The following is a 22931-nucleotide window of genomic DNA, read 5'->3' on the forward strand; positions in this document are numbered from 1 at the left end:
GTATTGTTATGGGCTATTTCACTAATATCTGCTAACTCTAGGCTTGGTCAACAAAATTTGCAGCTATCTCCTTATACTGTACTTTTTTAATAAAAAAATTAATTTTGCAAAATATGTGACATTGGCACAATAATATAAGGTAGCAAGAAAGAAAAAAAATCTCAGAACATGAAAATCTCCAACATTTACATCATAATTCACATATACCTTCTGGAAAACTCTTACCTTCATCAGTCAAAGGTTCAACATGATTTTCATTATCAACAACGATGAATGAGATGTTTCCCAACCATAATACAGCTGCAAGCATTGCAAATACACTGTCTTGGTCTTCCTTGCTGACATGAACAATATCCAAAGCTTCCTAAAAATTGGTAACAGGCAAAATGAAGTTGCCATGCATAACAAAACTCCGATTCTCATTTCTCAATATAGAAGTAATGAAAAACAAATTAATGATAGAAGCATGAAACTGAGAAGAGAATATTGTACCGTGACAACACGAAAGCGTTCAGCATCATCAACCCCATTAATTGAGTAGCAATTACTCTGCCCCAAATATTTATACTCACTTGCACTCTTCAAGTTTATCTTTTCTGTGTTTCATAAAAGAACAAGCAGGTATTGACAAGAAAAGTGATATATGTAAACAGTAATTTCCACAAAAACTAGTTTAGAAAAAAATAAATCAATAAGACTGATATGACACTTATACATCTATTATGTATGGAAGATTTATCTGCAACAACATTTACAATTTTACACAGTAAGAATGTGTTTTATGTTCCAGAGCCCCAACAGAAGACATAAAATTAAGTCCAAAACATTCATAAGATAAACTTTCAGATAATGCATAATCACATCCAAGTCAACAACATCAGCCATGGGCCACTGCTGTCTCCAATAAAAATGTAATACATAAGCATCCTCTTCCAACAGTAGATACACATTACCACTCATTGAAAAGTGACTAAGTTACTGAATTTCTAATAGCTACTCATCATTTTACCAAACAAATGAATGCTAATATAGTTGTTAAATTTGGGCCATACCTAATTCACTCCAAAAGCTAGCTCAAGGGGGAGGAGTGCCTATGGCCCCTATAAGAGGCACATTACCCCTTTCCACAACCGATGTGAGATTCACCACGCCCCCTCACGCCCAAAATTTTACTGGTGCGTGACATATTTATAGGAGGTCCAACATCGAATGGGGAGGCTCGAATACCATGTTAAATTTGGACCAGGCCTAACTCACCCCAAAAGTTAGCTCAAAGGGGAGGAGTGCCTATGACCCATATAAGGGACACATTACCCATTTCCACAACCAATGTGGGATTCAACAATAGTAAAGTACCAAAAGCTACCTTGTAGTTTTGCACCATGATTGTTTTAAGTCGTGTGGTTTTCTGTAACACATTAAGATCTTGTGCTTTTTGGCATTAACACTTCAGAAAGAAAATGATTTTTAATGTTGTTAGCTCGTGATGATGTGAGTGTGACACCGATATGGATGGATTACCAATAAAATATTTTCACATTTTAGTGGCATCAAACTATGCCAATATAGATTAAGGTATCCAATTAAAAATTCTGTTCAAAAGTGTAATATAGTTAGACTTCAAATTTTTTAGTTAAAATGGAAAACAATTCTCAATTTGTTTCATCAATTTGACATTTTTCAATTATTCTCTTTACTCATTTTTCATATTCTGTTAAAAAAAATAGAAATTCCTTTTCAATTTTACTAAATTTAATATTTTTAATAAATTACGGGTCCCACTTCTAGATAGATGCCACATCATCAAGAAATTTTTTTTTCATTAAGGGGTCTATCTCATGTCAAGTCCACATCATCACAATGTAATGATGTTATTGGTTTTGGTCCTAAATATTAATAGCAGAAAAGCACAAATACTAAACAAACACCTGAAGTCAAAGCCTGAAATAGTAGTCTACTATACTTTACTTTCCCTATAACAAACTTATCACAAAGAAAGGTGTTCTAATTGAACCATTAACTACTCCAATGTGGAACTCTCTTTCATAACTACTCCAAAATACTTGTTAACACCATTGAAATGGTTGCTTCCTGGTCACATGTCACTAAAATTATCCCACAATTTTGCACAAGGTAACATCACAAGGGCCAGGAACAACTAAAGCTGTAAGTTTTATGAAAGCCCAGGAACTTATCATAATTATAATAATTATTATTGGAATTAGCATTACACCAATACACATAAAGATTCTTTGTATATAACAAAAAGCCTGTGGAAGGATATCAACTAAATCCAGTCTCAACATATGCAGCAAACTCAACAAGCTTGGTAAAGATATATGGCAATAGAATAGATACCTCTAAGCATAGGTGGAGCCCCGGCACAAAGTTGATAAAATATGTGATATGACCTTTCTCCTTCCATGCATTGGACCACTCTAGACTGTTTACATAAATAACACTAAATTGGCAACTCAAAATAGAAAATGACAAGATGTGATCAAGCGCAATGGGAATGGACAGTTACCTTTTCAAGTAAAACTGTGTACCAAACAGGAGCAGAACATAGTTCAAACCAAGGGTAAGTAAGTTTCCAGAAGTTGAAATAAGAAACAAGGTAAAATGCCATCTCAGGAACTCAAGTTATCTTACAAGTTTGAATTTTGGCACCAGATATTTTTCCAGTTTCACTGAAATGGATTTCAATCAGTTTTCCCTGTGACATGTTTAAACAATATATCAAAAACAAAGTGAGAATAGCAGTGTTTCAAAACCTAAATTCTGATTTCTGGATATCGTAATTTTCAACCCTTGTGATAAATAGATGATCCTTAGTGATTTTGTACAAAGAACAAGAGCTTACGAAGCGACTTGAGTTGTCATTCCTCAACGTCTTAGCATTCCCAAAGGCTTCCAAAATAGGATTAGTTTTCAATATTTCATACTCTATCCCACTACCACCACCAAGGGCAGCCAAGTATTGCATTGCTATCTTTGCCGTCTCAGTTTTCCCTGCCCCACTTTCACCACTGTGAGGATGAATGAAATAAGTGAAAGTCAATTAAATAGGATAAATATGCATTGTATGAAATTCTCACTAAAATTTTAGTTTTTGAATACACCTAAAAGAAGATGTGATTATAAGTTCCGACATGCTATTATGCCATATATCATGTATATACATCATAAGCTTTTTATTTTTCACATTATGGCACAATAGACTGAAAACAATCTCAATCTAAAACCGACAATTTGATACATGCAAATCCAGAAACATATAAGAAAAACTAAATAAAGCAGAAGTCCATAACCAAGTATTAGCATAAGGACAAAGAAAAAAAAGCTTGAAACTCCAAAGGAAAAAATAAATAAATAAAAGCCAAAAAAATTTATTGACAAAGAGGAGGCTATCTAGTGAAAAGCTATCAACAAAATGAGCACTATTAATGGCAAGAATGACCAAGGAATGAACTGTGAGCTTTGGGTCCTCACGTCTCCCTCCCTTCTCACCACTTTCAAGTAAATGTATCTCGTCTGCAATCTTTTCAACCACAGGTGAAGAAAATAGTGGGTTGGAGATGATTTTCCACTTTCCTAGTGGCTCGAGAACCCACAAACATTTACTAACAAAGAGGAAGATATCTAGTGAAAAGCTATCAACAAATTGAGCACTATCAATGGCAAGAATGACCAAAGAATGAACCGGGAGCATTGGTTCTTCATGTCTCTCTCCCTTCTCACCATTTTCAAGTAAATGCTTCTCTTGTTTGCGATCTTTTCAACAATGGGTGAAGAAAATAGTGGGTTGGAGATAATTTTCCACCCTCTCCTTGCAGCTAGAGAACCCAAGTTTCTCCCAAAACCTTCCTCTTTTTCAAACCCTAAAATGTCCCCTTTCTCATATTTTGGTTGAATATGAGATAGAACATGCTGGAAATAAGTTTAGTGCATCCAAATATAAGAATTTTACATAAAAATTATATGAAAAAATGGTCACATTAGCTTTTGAACGCTCTTCCAACTGGAATTTAGTTTTCTAGTGCTCTTACAACTGGAATTATATTAATATGACTTTACTAGAACACAAAATAAAGTTTAGTTAGTAAACTGTAATAATTGATCGTAATAGAATTGAGGGGCTAGTTTAGTGAATTGGTACAGTTTAACCCTGGTTTTCATGACAAAAGAAATAAATTATGGTCAACAATACAAGAAAGTGATGAATAAATGCAATCAAATGGTGATTAACAAAAAACAACTAAGTGTTGACCTCCAACCAGGCTGTAGCCATTCATCACTATTTGAAGCTAATTCCACATTACTATCTGAAAACTGTAAGTCCCTCCACATCATTATACATATCCTCCTTTCCCTTATCAATTCTTCCACCACAAACTTATCACATGTTCATACTAAGGTATCCAATGCTGTAAGTTAGACATAAACAAACCATTTTAATTGATATTCTCTCATTTTATCTCCAAAATGTGCTACATGCACTTTCTTCTAGATATGGTCATTCATAATCTTAATTCATTATCACGTTACTAAACATCCATCTTAAATCTACATTTCTAACATACTTATCTAGTAGGTGTGATGTACCTTAGATACTCATCATGCACTCTAATATAACATAGCTAGCCCAACCATACCTTTTACTCTGTCAAGGTCCTACAATTGCATAATTCACCAATTACACTCTTGCATTTTATCTATTATGTTTTGAGCATATGACTTACAACCTCATCTTTTACTTCATTATTCTAAATGAGAACCTAAATACTTGAATTGATTGCATGTTGGCACTAAAACTCCACCCAATGGAATCTTCCCTCCATTTCTTCTACGAGAGATAAACTCACATTTTGTTATACTTCATCTTACTTTTACATAGACTAAAACCATTATTCTAGTCATTCTCCCCAACTCTTAACTGTTGATTAACTCTTTCACTAGTTTCATCTGCTAAGATAACATCATGTACAAATAACATAAACCACAGTATGATCTTGAGTATGACAACTTAGCTCATCTATGACTGAGGTAAATAGGTAAATAAGTACAAACTCAAAACTAATCCCTCATGTAAACCCACTATTATTAAAAACTTGTCAATATCCCCTCCCACTATTTTTACACTTGTGACTACCCCCCCCCCCAACCAAAAAATACTCCTTAATGGCAATATTTATATATATCCAAGATAGAGTCATTTCTTCTCCAGCACCTTCCGAAGATCTTCCCTCAATGCTCTATCATATAACTTTTCTACACCATATGGGAATCTTTCTTCCTTAAGAACTTCATGTCGAGGGTTATCTCTTAATAAACCCTGAATTTGTTATTTTTAATAGCAAAGCTAGGAGATTGGAAAGCTTTCCTTTTAATTTGATTACATTGATGATATACATGTCTATGTGTGTATTGTGCCTATGTTATTTGTTTTCTCCTTTTCTTTCTCTCTAACAATTAATTTCTTTGCATTGGATAATGTGTATGATGCCAATAAACTTATAGTGGATGATTTAATTCATTTTCTCATGTTTTCCTTGTCAATGTATCTTCTACATCCCTAACTAAATAGGAAAAAATTTGGTGATACTTGTGAGACAATTTAGCCCATTGCATATTTGGTTATTTACTATAGATATCTTTACTTTTCCCCTCTTTCGTGACAATAACTCTTAACTCAAAATGCAATAATTAACATTCATTGCCAAAGTAAATATTACTTCACATAATGATTAAATAATAATAATAATACTTCAAACAAATGAACATGTAAATAATCTTCCATAGATTGTATCACCTTAACATAATTAAGAAATCATAAATATTTAAATGGTTGATATAGTATTATACTTAAATAAATTTCTTAATTAGATGTGTTAAATTACTATATTTGTGATGGCATCTATTACTAAATTTCATATTGTGAATAATGAATACTAAGGATAGTAAATCATAAAAATATAGAAAATTACAAAACAAAAGAAAGAGATTTTAATTTTCAAAGTTATAACTTTTTATAATCAAGTATAAGTTTTCATAAACTTAATAGTGACTACGCAATTTTTAAAAAACCCTTTTTTTTTTCTTTTTTGATATAAATTAAAGCTCTAACAAGAAAAAAAATTAACACCTATGATATTAGATCTTGCATGCCCCAACTTGTCAGAATAAAATTGCCAAATTAAAAAGATGTAGGTATAACTGAAAAAATGCGAAGCAGTTCGATTTTCTCTTTGGTGATTATGCCAATTCAGAAACGATGCTCAAATTTGTATACATTTAACAAAAACATAATAAGGATAACAAAATCACAGGAGAAATGATAAGAATGTATTGACTCTACTAACCTTATAATGATAGATTGATTTACTTCATCTGGAGAGAGAAAACAAGAACCCAGATAAGAACCCTATACATGCTCCACATTTCAAATGTCATAAAACATCAAAAACTACTCTAAGTAATGAAAAACTTAAAGCACCTCGTATCATTTCCCTGATGGCAGTGTCTGTAATGGCGTACACATGTGGGCTCTCAATAGATTTATTCTTATATGCTTCAATATAATCATTGCCATATAAAGGAACTTCCTTAAAGGGATTGATGGCAACCAACACAGGCCCTGCTTTTGTCTAAAGTACACAAATTACAACTCAGCATTATGTGAAGTTCATATTTTAGTAGCCGATTCAGAAGAGCATCACAGTAATCTGAATACTTACATAAATCATGTCTTGGTTGTATCTATATTGAAGATTGTACAACACTGACGGCTCATTTAAGTAACTAAGTTGCATCAGATCATCTACACCATCAAGGATATCAGGATTCGCTGGCACTAGACTTTCAAATTTCACCTTTAAAACCTATAATTGAAAAAAGTAAGAAATTAATTAAATAACCAAATGCAATGTAAAAATGTCTTAAAAAGTACTCAAAAAGTACACTTACTTTGCCATCAGACAGTGAAATAACAGATTCAGTCCCTGAAGTGGATATAATTTTTCCCAGCTGCCAGTAGCCATTTGGAAGTTGGAACCAAGATTGAAGTTTCTGAAACAGTAAACTTAAACAAGTAGGTAAGCTGATCACAAATTGGAAGTCAATAATTTATCTTAAACGCATTATTCACCAAAATAAAACATGCCTATAGATAGGCAACCACAGAGTTTAGCCATGGTCAAATGAAGAACCAATTCCGATTATATATAGTACCTTTTTTGCAGCATAGGAGGCAGTGTCACCCCACCTCTGTTCAGTATGAGATCTGGATATCGAAGGTGAAGGTGAAACTGAAGTGACAATATCCAAGTCCCCATCACCTGAAGAGGGCCTACCTTCAACTGCGATGATATTCCCACTGTATGGTGAATCCTCATTGACATCATTCCCATTGATATCTGGGACTCCATCAACCACACCATTACCTAAACTATCATTTTCGGGAATAGTTGAACAGATTGCATCACTATTTTTTGCATTCACATCATCTGATTTTTCTAACTGATCAAGTGACAGAGAGCCAGTCAACCTAAAATCAACAGGCAATGATTTGATCGATTCAAGGGAAGGCAGTGAATGGGACTTCTGTGACATTTTCTCAGATTCTGATGATTGAGTTCCCACAGACGCTATTATACAAAGATAAAGCAAAAAAGCTGAGTTTTCTGTTTTCACAAAGTCAGTCCCCTACCAAGCATTATCGCTAGACCCCACTTGGCAACTTATTTGATTAGCGTAATGGAGGGGACCATAATTGTAGAAACAGACCCTAGTGCTGTTTAATATTTAGTCACCATTGACAACTTGGCAAAAAAACTTTCGAGTAACGCAAATCCGTAGACGACTTCAATAGTAGATATTTATCAATCTTATACCCAAACTAAAATGGTTCAGCAATTGAATCAATTCACCAAATCCTTGATCCCATTCTGATCTTCAAAATCCTAAGAAAGCAAAACCCAGCATTTGCGCTTCAAATTATTCAAAAATATTAACGACAGCTGTTAACAAAAAGCAAAGCTATCAGCATGAAAACCTTAACCTTAGATATTCCTAACTTAAAAAATGCCTATAACACTTAATTTGAGTATGCTGATGCAGTCAGTCAGGCTGAGAAAAATGTTAGATATTGAGAAGACACAATAACCAAAAGACTCGTCTTGGCCGCCACTTTTTCCTTTGTAATCAACCAAATTATCAACACTAAAAGCAACAGAATGTGCTAAATCTGAACCGATCTAACAACAGAATTTGGATTTGTACATTCGAAAACACATCATGTCCTAGACATCCAAACAAAAAAAGTACATTCACTTGCTTTGACAAATTCTAGAAAGAAAACCGAATTCTCAGTGAACAACTTAGCCTCAGATCGATCTAAACCCTACATGATGCTTCTTGCTGACAACTGAGAATTAAAAAATTGCCTAAAGATAAAAACAGAAAAATGGATGTTTTTTCTTTCCAAGACAAAAAAATGTAAAACCAAAATTAGAAATAAACTTTTTTGAAGAAAGCAAGAAAGCAAAACAAACCTCAAAAGAAGCAGCTAACTGCTGCGCACTGTGTAGGGCACCGTTGTAGAAGGCGGTGAAAGACAGGGAGCGTTTGGGTAGCGAGAAAATAAAGAGAGAAGAAAATTTGAGTAGAAAATTCAAGGCATGTGGAGGAGGAGCAGCTTTTTCCTTGCTTCACAAAATATTTTCTTTTTTAAAAAATAAAGAAATGTTTTCTTTTGGTTAAATTTGAATGGAAATGTGATCTTACATGATGGGTGTCTGTTTTTCCTTCAGGTACGGTACCAACCAAATTTATGCCCGGATTTTGGAATGTGCAAAGACGTTTTTACCCTCACTGTTTTTTTTTATTGCTTGCCCTCACTTTTTTAACTATAATATAATGCTAGTTAAACTCGCACGTGCTTTGCAAGTGTTTATCATTTGCATTGTATCAGTATTACATACTCCTGCCGTGGAATAAACTTTATCTATTTTACTTTTTCATAATTATTAAAAAATATAATTTTTTTATTAACTTTTAAATTATATATATTTTAAATATATTAAATATTTTTAAAAAATATTTTAACAATTTTTAAAAATAAAATAAAATTATAATAATCAATTTATATATTATTATATTATAGTCTAAAAAAATAAAGTAGATAATAATTTTAAAACAATTAAAAAAATAATAGTATATTTTATCTATTATGATTAGAAATTATTTTAAATTTTAGTCTAAAAAGGAAAGTATTTTTAATTTTTCATTTAATTATACTGATAATAATGATAATAACTATTTGGACATACTGCATGATAGCTTTTAGAAATTTTCATTAAAGATCATATTATATATGAATTTTTATTTGAATAAATTAGTCCTTAAATAGAAATAATGTGATTATTTATTTCGTATGTAAAATTTAAATATTTTATTTTTAATTTTACCATATAGCATATTAGAGTAAAATATAGCCATAAATTTATATATTTTCTTTATTGATGTATCTACTATGACACTTTATTAAATTTAAAAATATTAAATAAGAAAATAATTACAAATATATATATATAAAGCATTATAATTAATACGGTCAAAATAGGTTTGAGCCTGCAAATAGCTCAAAATCCTTTAATTTTTAATGGGACTATAGCAAGTTTCTTTTTCATAGTTAAAATACAAGGCCCATATCCGAAGATGAATAAGGAATTTGAGTTTTGATTTTAAAACAAATTTTTTAACTCGATCCGTTTGAAAATAAGCTAGCAGGTAGTGGTGACCATTGTTCGGTTCAAACCGAAAAAAACCGATCGAATCAAATCGATTTGAAAATTTAGTTCAGTTTTTTATACATTTCGATTCGGTTCGATTTTTAATTTCAGAAATTTTGATTATTTCAGTTCGGTTCGGTTTTAATTAGAAAAAATCGAACCGAACCGATTAGTGATAATAATATGTTTTTTCAATAATATAGAGAAATTAAATTATATTAAGATTAAAATATTTTAATTAAATTTTAAAATATTAAAAATAAAGTGTAAAAAATAAAAAAAATTATTAAAAATCGAAACTGATAAAACCGAACCGAATCGAACCGAATCAGACCTGTTCGGTTTCTTATTAAAATCGATTCGGTTCGGTTTTCATAAACACTAAAATTTCGATTTTCGGTTTATTCAGTTCGGTTTGATTTTGAACTGAACCGACCGAATGCTTACCCCTACTAGCAAGATTGAATTAAAAGGATCTGCGAACTATCCATTTTAAATATTGAAACGCATCATTTTATTCATTAATTTTATTTTTTATACATAAAAATCAAGATGTATATAATAATAAAATGGTAAATAAGAAAGATGAATCAACTTTCAAACAAAATAATATTGTTGATGGAAAGATGCTGTTAATTGATATTTATTATTTTGTATAATTTTTTGTAAGTTTATTTTATTATTTAAATGATTTTAATAGATTTTATTTAGATTTTAGTTTAATTAAGTTATTTTTCTTTACATTTTAGAATTTTAAATTGTGTAAACAGTTAAACTTATAATTTTTTATATTAATTTTTGCTAATATATAATGCGTGGTAGGCTATTATAATGTCTAGAAAAAGCAAAAACTTACGAAGTTGAAATATATTTGTTGATTATAGTATCTTTCTTTATTATTGATTATAGTATTTTTTTTATTATTAATTATAGCGTTATTTTTTATTGTTGATTATAGTTAATATAATATAAAATTTATATAAGCATGACTTTACTTAGTTTTTTCAGTCTCAATCTAATTTTATTTTTTAAAAAAAACTTGCATGTCTCTGTCCAAGACCTGTTGCAGGCTAAATTGAACCTAAATATTAAAAATTATTTTTAAAACGAGCTATTTGACTCGACACATTTTAAAATCGAGTCCACACATTTCAAACTAAAAAATCAATTTTGACAATACTAATTATTAGGTGATTTTTTTAACATCCAATCTACATAAGACTAGGGGTGAACAGTATTTGGTTCAAATCGAAAAAATTGATCGAATCGAATTAATTTGAAAATTCAGTTCGAGTTTTTATTTATTTCGGTTCGGTTCGATTTTTAATTTCCAAATTTTCGATTATTTCAGTTCGGTTGGATTTTGATCAGAAAAAAATCAAAAAAACCAAATCGAACCGATTTAGTGATAATAATATATTATTTTTAATAATATAAAAAAATTAAGATTAAAATATTTTAATTAAATTTTAAAATATTAAAAAATAAAGTGTAAAAAATAAAAAATTTATTAAAAATTGAAACTGATCAAACCGAACCGAATCAGATCGGTTCGGTTCGATTCGATTTCTGACCAAAATCAGTTCGATTTTTTTTATATAAATACTAAAATTTTGGTTTTCGATTTATTCGATTCGATTTTGAATCGAACCAACTGAATACTCACCCCTACATAAGACCTATAATGGAAATATATAAAATTTTATGTGGACCTATTATCGTTTTATGCCAGTGATTTATATAAACTCGGTTTAAATAAATTTTTATGCCTCTTGAATAATAAAACTATTGAAATTTTGCCAGTAAAACCTATTGAGTTTAGCTGTGAGCTTTCTTGAAAAATTCTCTAATTTTCTTGACTTTTGGACAATGGTTCCCTTATCATAAATCATCTTTGTAATTCTATGAAAATAAAGAAGAGCAAAAGGGACTCGTAAGCTATGGGCTAGTAGATAAAAAAAAAAATGTTAAATCTTTAAATTTTTTCACTATTTTAATCTTTTTTTTTTTAATTTTGTACAATGAAACTTATTTTTTTAATTTTTTATAATTATAATTATAAAATTAATACAATGAGTTGTATTGTTTAAAAATAAAAGACTTGGAGCTTTTTGAGAGATTTTATAATTTTAAAATTTTAATTTTAGTAAAAAAAATAAAAAGAATTAAAAATTATAAAAAGAAAATTAATATAAATATGACATATGGCTCTAATTAAAATTAAGTTTAGAGATATAATATAAACATGAAAAAATTGAAAAAATAAGTATTATTATCCAAAATGAAAAGGGGGCTATAATCATGAAAAATCACAAAAATTTAGCTTTCTTATTTAATAAATCTTAATGATATATAATTAAAAATTATAAAAATAAATAACAGAAATATAACATATGATTTTAGTCAAAATTAATTTTATAAATTAGCTGTGGAAGAATTAAAAGGATGAGATTTATTAATCTAAAATTAAAGGGTAGAGATATAATTGTAAAAAAAAAAAAGAAAAGCAAAAGTTTAGCTTTTTTATCCAATAGGATTTTAGAAATGGGACAACCTAAAAATATAGGAATCAAATAGGAGAGATAGAGCGAGATACATATGCATTTCATTTTCTTTTTTGGTTTTTGGAGAGTAAGCTATGTATTTCATTATTTTAAAGCAGGGATGAGTAGTTTAAACAAAAAAAACAACGATGGAATTAAATTAATTTGAAATTTTAATTTAATTTTTTATTTATTTTGATTTAATTTTTTATTTATTTCGATTCGATTTAGTTCTTAATTTCAAAATTTTCAATTATTTCAATTCGATTCGGTTTTTATAAAAAAAAATTAAAAAAATCGACCCGAACCGATTAGTGATAATAGTATATTATTTTCAATAATATAGGAAGATTAGATCCTATTAAAGTTAAAATATTCCAACTAAATTTTAAAATACTAAAAATAAAGAGTAAAAATTAAAAAACTTATTAAAAATTCAAACCGATCAAATTGAACCGAATCAGATCGGTTCAATTCGATTTGATTTCTGATCAAAATTAATTCGGTTTGATTTTCATAAATACCAAAATTTTAATTTTTAATTTATTCGATTCGATTTGATTTTAAACCGAATCGAGTAAATGTTGGCTCCAATTTTAAAGAGCTTATGTATTTTATTTTAATTATATAAATATATGATATTTTAAAGGTGAACTACATATTTATAAACCTGAATTTTATAAAAATAAATATTGTAATACCTTGAATTTTAAAAATTTTTTATGACATACTTTAATTATTAAAAATCGCAATTAAGATAATTTTAAAATCTTAATACAAGATAGTACTGATATATATATATATCTATAAAACTCTTTTACCACCACAGTTATTAATAATAATATATAAATTTTAAAATTAAAATTCACATATTTTTACGTTCAAAGAATTTTTTTTTTAATTCAAATTGGATACAATAATACTATAGAAGATCTATCTATTAATTATAATTGTCATATAATTTTAATTTTACTTTTAAATAATTAAAAAATGTTAGGGGAGGTTTTTAAAGTTACTAAAATCAATAAATTTGAAGAACAATCTATGATTTACAATAATTTACATAAATTAAAATTATAATAAAATTATTTGTATATTAAATTAAAAACTATGGCACCTAATACGCCATATTTAATATGAAGCTTTGGAATATGAATATGCAAAGTAATATGAATGATTAATTAAAAATGTACACAGTTCGAGTTCTAAGCTTAGAGAAAATCTCATTTCCTTTGAAATAAGAACTATCAAGACAAAGCACGAAGCCAATGAAAACAAAGCCTCTCTCTCCTGATCCTCTTAGTAAGGAATCTTTATCGAAAGGGCTTGCACGAGCTTAGTAAGAATTTATTTTCCTTCTAATATAGTGTAATAAATGGGTTAAAACCTAATATAAATATGGTGGATCTTAAGGGTTTCTGAGGATGTCGACTTCTCTGAGGAAGATATTATCATTAATCGTTCAGGTAAGATTCTTTCCATGGTGATTTCGTAGAGTTTACAGAATAGGTTAAAAAAATAAACACAGATATGTTAAATAAACCAACCAATAGAGACAAACAATAATAATTAATAAACAAAACAATTTAATCAGAGTTTAGAATAGCCTGTGGGTTATGGAATGAAGCACGCTCAAAATGCGTTGTCCTTTGAGAGAGAAAATGGCCCGTTTGCACTGAGTAAATTTATCACCACGTCTCGCAAGATACTTCAATTCGTTTGAGCTCTTGTGTGCAGCTAAGAATTTTCCGAACCAAAAATTTTCAATACTCAATATTTATATATATAGAGAAGTGTTTATACTTTAATATAGTAACTATTCTCAAACACCACCATAAATACTTAGTAGTTAATTTGATATAAAAGAAAAAAAATCAGGAATGGATGCTTAAGGAAAAAAGTAAAAACTTTTTAAAGTTATTTTTCCAAAGCTATAACGAGTGTTATATATAGGAAAATTTCAGTACAAAAAAACGTTAGTCTAGGCCTAAAAATCAGCTCCACTAACAGCTAGTAAACCAAATCTATAGGAACAATATTTTATTCCTAAGGACTAAGTAAGTTTTAACCATAAAAAAATGTAATAAATATTATTATTATATTTTAATCATATTTTTCTATCCGTATGCAATATTAGCTGTTTTTTTGGAATAAGGGTGAGCTAAGGGTGTTAGATTTGGGTAATAATTGGTTTCTGGTTTCTTTCTGTTCAGAACTTGGTTATCAAAATGCTTTGTTGAATGGACCATGGATGCTGCTGGGAAGTTATCTGATAGTACGTCCCTGGTCTCCAGATTTTAAGACGGCAAAGGCAAAGATAGACTTAGTCGTTGTTTGGGTTTGCCAACCGAGGTTACCATTGCATTTCTACAAGAAAAAAGTCTTTTGAGCAATTGGAGAGGTTATTAGGCAAGTTATTAAGATTGATTACAATACAAGCGACTTGGTGAGAGGTAAGTTTGCTCGTTTGGTAGTAGCTATCAATTTAAAGAGACAGTCAATAGTAGGGGCTCTGGAGGCTGTTATGAGAGGTGTTGAAAAACAGAATGGGCCAAAGGAGGATGCGTTTGGACCATGGATAGTGGTGGCGCGTAAGGGAAGGAAAGTGAAGATGGATAGTGGCAAATCAACGAAGAGGTGACTCGCGATTGTCGAAACCGGTCAAAAATAACATTTTCGGTTATCAACAATATTACTACTGCAGATAGTGGTAAAGGATCGAATCCACAGGAAATTGAAAACTTACCTATTCTTTTTATCAAAACCAAGAAAATTAACTAAAACAAAAATAAACTGAAAGAGAAATAAACTGGAAGTAAAATGGGGGGTTTTGAGATTAATTCGGTTAATCTAATGATGAAAACAATAAAACAAGTGATTAATAAAAATAAAGGGAAATCAATAATAAGAAAGCTCTAGTTGAAGAATTGGATTCACTTCAGTAGTTGGGATTGATCATTGAAACTTATGTTCTTTTGATTGATTCAATAGATTAGTTATGGAGATAGAAAATGCTTCTCACCATCATATCTCTCTTTAATCATAAATCAATTAGGGAATGTCCTCTAATTAATCACTAATTAACAAGTTGCCAAGGAATGTCCTTAGGCCTTAGGCATCAAAACAACTGTTAATTGCATTAAGAGATAGAGAGAGCCAATCCTAGCTACCCAAACGCATGAGATGTTGCTAGATCATACAATTTTCTTAGTTTTTACACCAAGTGTTCTTATGTTTGAATAATCCAAGCAATTACAGACTTAAAATTATCCAAACTAACAATATATTACCTTGCAATCAAGAATCAACTGGCCACATTGATCAAAATAACAAAACAATAATGGAATCAAGCATGAAATTTTATGAATATTGAATAAACCAAAGACAAACAATGTATGTTCAGATCTCACAATCCATAAAACAACTAAAGTTTCAACCAATCTTCAACTAGAATAAAAAGTTTCAGCCACTCATGGCTGAAATAAAATAGAAAATAAAAAAAGGAAGAAGAAGAGGTGGTGCCACTTGCAATCCCGTAGGTGTGTCCAAGGGAGAGTAGAAAAAGCATGGGGAGGCTCATTATGTATCTTTTTATAGTTGAAAGTGTTGCTCTAGGTCCTTACTTACTGCCCAAGAGGCTGCTTGCTGCCCAAGTTGTGTCTGAAAAGGAAAGAAGCGCATTGCAAGGCTCTCAGAAGGAAGGAGGCGCGCGGATTGGCTCTCAGAAGGTAAGAGGCGCGCGGCAAGGTTGTGCAGAAGGAAAGAGATGTTGTCCAAACTTTCCTTTTTAGGTGGAGCCTTCATTTGAATTTCAAATCTTAAATGCTGAATGCAAGAGAGGCAAGTGCGTCTTCTTGGAATCTTGCTTCCTAAATAGGAAGAACCGACTGCTGAGGTGTCTGCACATCTTTAAACAAGGAAAGAAAGATCTGCAAATTGAATTTCAAATAATCTGCTGACTGCGCTTTCCTTATTTGACACTTTCCTTATTTGAAACTTTCCATATTTGAAACTTTTTGGCAGTTTTAAGAGCATTTTCACCAGATTGTCTCTTTACATCTAATTTCTGCAAAACAAGATTAAAACCACAAAATTAGGCAGAAAAAATATAAATAAACATCAATAATATCATGATAAAATGGTCTAAAATATGCTCTATCAAGAGACAAGATTCTCATTTTGAGATTTTGTCAAATTTGCATCTTGAGGGGAATAATGACGTGGCAGAGGATGTGGTGAAGGATAAAACGCGTGGTAAGGTAGAAAAGGTAAATAGTACCATGCAAAAGGGAGGTAGCTCGAATCATTCACGTTTTGCTTTACAGAGTAAGGACATGTAAGAAGAACTTTGAGCTGGCTAAACGTAGGATAAGGAAGTGTTATCGAGCCTGTATTTTTCTAGGAGGTTTAAACAAAGAGAATTTGGCTTTTTCTGCTAATGGTAAGGAGAATTACCTTTTAAGAAATTCCTTGGAGATTTTCTCTGCGGGGCAACAAGTGGTTAATATCTCCTCTAGCTTGAATCCATCTAATCATTTAGCAGTCAGATTTATAGAGGAAAGCAGTGTTCTTAAAATGGGAGATGATATCTATTTGCAGGATAAGGAAGGTATTGCCGGAAACTAAATGGTATCATTGAAGATCGGTTTGGGGCGTCCACTAGATTATAATTTCTTAAGAGATGAGTCTGATAATGTATTTAAAGAAGATGAATGCATGGTAGCAGAGAATGAAGAAGGGGAAGAGGACGATATGATTTTCTCAGAGGAGAATGAGCCTTTTGATCCCTATCTTAGGGATTGATAAAATGTGGTGTGTTGCCCCTTTCCGTATTCTCTTCTTTTTATTGTTTGAATGATTGTTGCGTGGAATTGTCAAGGGGATGCTAGCGCCTTGTTTTGATTTTTATTATCTAAAATTTAAAGTTTTGAATATAAATATAAATTAATATAAATATTTTGATTTTTTTTTTATCAAATAGGTCTTTTGAAAAAATAATCCTATGTGACATGAAACATAGACTAAAATTTTTTTTGTCAAAATTGATTAAGACAAATGGCTAAAATTGAGGCAAATGTGAAAAGGTTGACTTTATTGTACAAAATTTTAAAGTTATAATATAAATGTGAAAAGTGTTAAAGTTTTGGATTTTTTTTCCCAATAGGTCAAGAAAATAATATGAAAGAAAATAATATGAATAAAAATTATAGAGAAAATAGAATAAAATGAGAAAAAGGAGAAAAATGATGAAAAAAATGGAGAAAGTGAATGGAGAATTATGGAGAAAAAATAAAGAAAAAAATAAATGAGTGATGAGAATGAAAAAAAAAAAGGATACGAGATGAAACGAAAATAATAGAAAAAAAAATGAGAGGATAGAATTATGAAATAAGAAAGTGAGAATAAAGAAAGTGAAATAAACAAAGTCATAAAAAAAAAAAAGAAAATGAGATAAAGAGAAAGAAAACAGTCGATAGAATGAATGATTAAAGGAGAGAAAGTGGTATTATATTTATAAATGCGAATTATTAATGAATTCACAATCCATTATTAAATTTGGAAAAGAAGATTTTTTTCCCTCCAAAAATCAGTACTAAATTTAAAATCTGTTAATAAAATCATTGGTAACAGAAAATGTGAATTTTTAAAAAATTAATGCAGGAATTTTACAAAGGATTTTATTTTAAATTTATCAATAAATTTATTAACGGATCGCATCTATGAGTAAATTTAATAATAAATTTTAGTAACAGATTCTCAAATTTGTTAGTAATTTTTTAAGCATTTTACTAACGGATTTAGAATCTGTTAATAATTTAAACACATTTTAAAATTTACTAACATATTGAAATCCGTTAATAAATTACCAACAGATTTACTAACGGATTTTAAGTCAATTATAAATTTCAATACCAATCATTTTATATATTTATAAATTACTAATAGATTTAAAATACCAATAGATTTCTAATGGATTTCAAATCCGTTAGATAAATTTTTATATAAAATTTTTTATATTAAGAATTATTGACGAATATTCAAATCCATTAGTAAATCTATTAAAATTATTAGCGAATTAAAATTCATTGGTAAAATTCGTTGGTAATCCAGAACTTTGTTGTAGTGTATACTTAACCTAAAATATTTAAAATTGTGGAATTGTTTTGCTAAAATTATTCTTTTTGATCCTAACAAAAGAAAAATAATTTCAAAAACTTCTGATTGCATATTTATTTGTTATTCTGAAAATAGTGTTGTTTATAGATTCTTGTTTTGAAAAGTAATTTATTGATTATGACACTGTAATTGAAATAAAAAATGTTAAATTTTTTTAACATATTTTTTCTTTAAAATCTAGGAGAATTTTTCATGCACCTGAATAACATGATTTTGAGAATAATAATGAAAATTTAAAAAGAAATAAAAGACAAAAAAAAAAAGACATTTTTTTAAAAATGATTTTTATACTTGTTTTGTTGAAATTGACCTTATAATCTTTTCTGATGTTGTTACTTCTTCTAAAACTTTTTTTTTTAAATTATAATTAAAATCAAAATTGATTCTATTAGTCAAAATAATACTTGAATTTTAATAGAGTTAACTCCAAGAGCTAAACCCATTGATTATAGATGAAATTTTAAGAGAAATTATAATTTTGATGGATCAATCGATAAATATAAAATGAGATTAGTAACAAAAAAAATTTACACAAGAAATAATATATTTAATTATTTTGACACTTTTACCCCTATAGCTGAAATTTCTTCTATTAGAGTTTTAATTGCTTTGACTTTAATATCTAAACTTTTTATTCACCAAATAGATAACACTTTTATTTTTAATTCGAAGTTATGATATAATATATAAAACAAAAAATATTCTTGCTTTTAAATTTGATAGGAAAGATATGGGTGAAACAAATATAATTTTAGGTGCTAAAATTATAAAGATAATGATAGTATAATATCACATGAGCATTATATTGAAAAACTTTGAGGAAATTTAAACATTTTAGTACCAAACGAGCGAATGCCTTCTTATAATGTCAAATCAGCGAGTACAATGTTAATTCATAATTAAAGAAAAATAGAGGTAATTTTATTGATCAATTTGAATATATATAGATTATTAGTAGTCTATTACATTTAATTAGTTTTCTAGACCTGATATATCTTATGTTGTGTAGATTGAGTAGCTATACACATAATCTCAATCATGATCATTGGACTACATTAGTCAAACTAATGAAATATTTGAAAGGTATCATGAGTTATGGTATTCTATATTAAAAGGATGCAATTCACTAATTATTATATATTCATAATGATGCAATTATTTAAAAATCAATTAAATAAATTATTATTGTCAAATCTACACTGGGTCAAATTTTATTACTATGAAATTAATTGGCAATAGGCAGAGTGGGTAAGAAATTTCTTAGTGAATATTTTATTGTGAATAAAACTAACACTTTATATAATAATATATTGCGATTGCCAAACTGTAACGACCCGGAAATCGGACCGCTACCGGCGCTAGGATCCAGATCGGTATAAAGCCGCCGGGACCCGTAGCAAGCCTACTATGCATCCTGTATAGTTGGTATAATCCCAAACATGATCAAACATTGCCATAAAACATTTAAAACTTTACCTTTACCAAGTTTGACCTGTGTATGCACTATGACTGAACTCATAGAACCCCTATGGTCAGCATACCCTATGTCAAACTCAGTCCAACACATATATCAATATAATATAAAACTCATGTGCAAAGGGATTAACCAACTCAGGTCAAGCACAATTCTATAAATCTGAACACATTACATAATATCCTTTTTCAATACAACTCTTTTACATCATTACATAACCTTACATTACATCATGTCCACAACTATGCTATTACATATCATAACCATAGCCATATCCTGCCGACTCCCTGAACTATCTCTGACCCTGCAAACCTGGGGTTAGGGGAGAGGGGTGAGCTATAAAGCCCAGTGAGCAGAATAATAATCATAATCTTTTAAACATATGCTTTCATGAAATGCAACACATCACAAACATATCACATCAAGGATGAACTTGTCACCAATAGCCCTCTACATATCGTAATATGTCCAACTACGCCAGGGGCGGTTAGGCCTCACCTGGACTTCCCTTAACTAGCTCATATCATAACATGTCCAACTGCGCCAGGGGCGATTAGGCCACACATGGTCTTTCCTTACATATACATAATGCCAGGGGCGATTAGGCCAGACCTAGTCTTTCCATCTCATGCCATATCATCTCATATCATGTTATCTCATCTCATATTGAGGGCTAAGGATCATCCAATATCCATCCACATCAACAACATATTATGCAATGCATCATATTCATGGATTCTAATGCAAAACAACCTAATACATATCATGGCATTTTATGATGCATGGATCATGCTCTAAAAATATTTAATTTCTCAATTTAAAACATTAAGTTTAGTTCCACTCACCTCTGGCAGACGCTGGACTGACTCTGCAACTGCTAACACTGATGGCCTCCTCGGTCCCTCGGGTCCGATCCTACACAGGTGGACTCGAATGAGGTGTCAAACACACTCTAAACAACTCATAAACAACTACCCAAAAACCCCCTAAAACATCACTTAAACATGCATAGAAAATAACCATGAAAAGGCTGGACATGGCACTTTCTGCGGCCGAACCCTCTCTCCAGAGACGAAACTCGGGCACTTTTGGCGGCACCTTCGGCGACCGAAAGTCCCTCTCCAGAGACGAAAGTCAGGCACTTTCGGCGGCCGAACCTTCCTTCGGCGGCCGAAAGTCTGCTTTCAAGCCCAAAACTCAACTTTCGGGGGCAAGGTTAGGCGGCCAAACCATGCATCCACAGGCAGGTTCGGCGGCCGAAACTACCTTCGGCGGCCGAACCTGAGTTCGTCCAGAACTCAGCCTCTCCTGCATACCAGCCTCCCAAACCTTCCAAACACCCCAAAACAAGCACCCAACCTCCTAAAAACATGCATAAACCCTTAACCCTGCACAAAGGAGCTTAAACAAGCTTAAACTCCAACAAAGAACATCATAAAGCACACATAAGTAGCTTATGACCCACATAAGCCAAAACCATCAAAACTACTCAAAACCTCACTTGCTCTCTCCCAATCATGCATACACTCTCCCACATGTATAAAGGAGCATAAACACTAGTCCAAGCCCCCAACAATCAGCACATAAACATATATTGGGCATAAAACCCACAAAAACCCTAACATGCATATCTACCCATACTCAACCATCAAAATATCTTTAAACTCGCTTAAAACTTTATTAAAACAAAAGGAAAGCAAGGATCTACACTTACCTCTTGAAGATCGAGGGGTGGTGCGATCCCTAACTCGGAGGTGTGGAGGATCCAAGCTCCAAAAGCCTCCAAACTCCCAAAACTCCTATTTAAGCTTCAAAACTTCAAAACAAGGGTAGAACTCATGAAAACTTGAGGGATGGGTAAAGAAAGCATGAAAACGACCAAAGGAGGACCAAAACTCACCTGAGCTCGAGAATGGGGAGAAAACTCGCCCATTTCCGATCTGAGGGCTCTTTATAGGTGGCCTGCTGAACCACCTTCGGCAGCCTAACGTGCCCCCTAAACTCATGCATGTTCGGCGGCCGAACATGAGGTTCAGCGGCCGAACCTTGGTTCGTTTAAACATGGCTTTCGGAGGCCAAAGGCGCTCCTGAAACCTTCCCATGTTCGGCGGCCAAACTTCACTTTCGGCGGCCGAACCTGGCAAATGCCTCCTTGGTCTTTCTTTTCAAAACTCAAATCTTTTCCATTTAAAACCATAAAAATCATGTGAAAACATTTTAGAAACACATTTTAACCCTCTAGAAAACTCTGGCATCGACAAAATTCCTGATTCCAACGGAGATTCCGTCGGAAGGTAGGGATTCCGATGCCGGAATCTAGCCGGGTATTACATAAACGGTTGTGAATAAAACTAACACCATATATAATAATATATTTTGATTGCCAAACGATAATAACCATTATAAAAAATAAAATTTTCAATAGTAAAAATAAATGCATTCGTCTAAAATATAATATATAATATAATTAAATAAGGACTAAAAATTAAAATTATATCAGTTTATTATATGAAATCAAAAGTAAACTTGGTTGATTCTCTAATAAACCTTTAGAAACAAAGTTAATAAATAAAATATCAAGGATAATCGGACTTAGCCATTCCGAAACTGAAGTGCTATGAACCCAATCTTCGTGATTGAAAACTTCTTTGACCTTTCTCTTCTTCTTCTCCCTCTCTTCCCTTTTTAATACTCCAAGAAAACCATAATTGTAAAGAAGTGTAATACCCGGCTAGACCCCGACATCGAAATTCCTGCTTTTCAGCGGAATCTCGGATGTCGGAACCCTCCAGAAGGGTGAAATATGCTTTTATAAAATGTTTTTACATGTTTTATGGTTTTATTGAAGAAAGAAAATTGAGTTTTGAAAGAAAAAGACCAAGGAGAAAAACCCAGGTTCGGCCGCCGAACCTCAAGTTCGGCCGCCGAACATGGGGGGATTGCGGA

General features: G+C 31.0%; 1 protein-coding gene across 4 annotated transcripts in view; it reads right to left on the reverse strand.

The window, feature by feature from the left end:
* The window catches only part of LOC110612507 (myosin-1), a 41137-nt gene extending 32340 nt beyond the window's left edge, over positions 1 to 8797 (reverse strand). For 2 of the 4 annotated variants that reach the window (XR_006350486.1, XM_021753275.2), the window contains exons 1-12: positions 8553 to 8796; positions 7231 to 8018; positions 6967 to 7068; positions 6738 to 6881; positions 6497 to 6647; positions 6363 to 6390; positions 2864 to 3029; positions 2653 to 2716; positions 2528 to 2541; positions 2359 to 2443; positions 493 to 596; positions 226 to 364 (exon numbers count right to left, since the gene is read on the reverse strand). Coding sequence is in view for 2 of the 4 variants with exons in the window: in XM_021753275.2 (XP_021608967.1) it covers positions 226 to 364; positions 493 to 596; positions 2359 to 2443; positions 2528 to 2541; positions 2653 to 2716; positions 2864 to 3029; positions 6363 to 6390; positions 6497 to 6647; positions 6738 to 6881; positions 6967 to 7068; positions 7231 to 7611 (1378 nt within the window). In the remaining 2 variants the exon portion in view is untranslated. Of the gene's footprint in view, positions 1 to 225; positions 365 to 492; positions 597 to 2358; positions 2444 to 2527; positions 2542 to 2652; positions 2717 to 2863; positions 3030 to 6362; positions 6391 to 6496; positions 6648 to 6737; positions 6882 to 6966; positions 7069 to 7230; positions 8019 to 8552 lie in introns of all 4 variants that reach the window. The other 2 variants (XR_006350487.1, XM_021753277.2) reach the window with 2 other exon arrangements.
* Positions 8798 to 22931: the final 14134 nt, after the last annotated feature.

This window comes from Manihot esculenta, chromosome 4 (assembly GCF_001659605.2).
Source record: "Manihot esculenta cultivar AM560-2 chromosome 4, M.esculenta_v8, whole genome shotgun sequence".
NCBI classification, from domain to species: domain Eukaryota; kingdom Viridiplantae; phylum Streptophyta; class Magnoliopsida; order Malpighiales; family Euphorbiaceae; genus Manihot; species Manihot esculenta.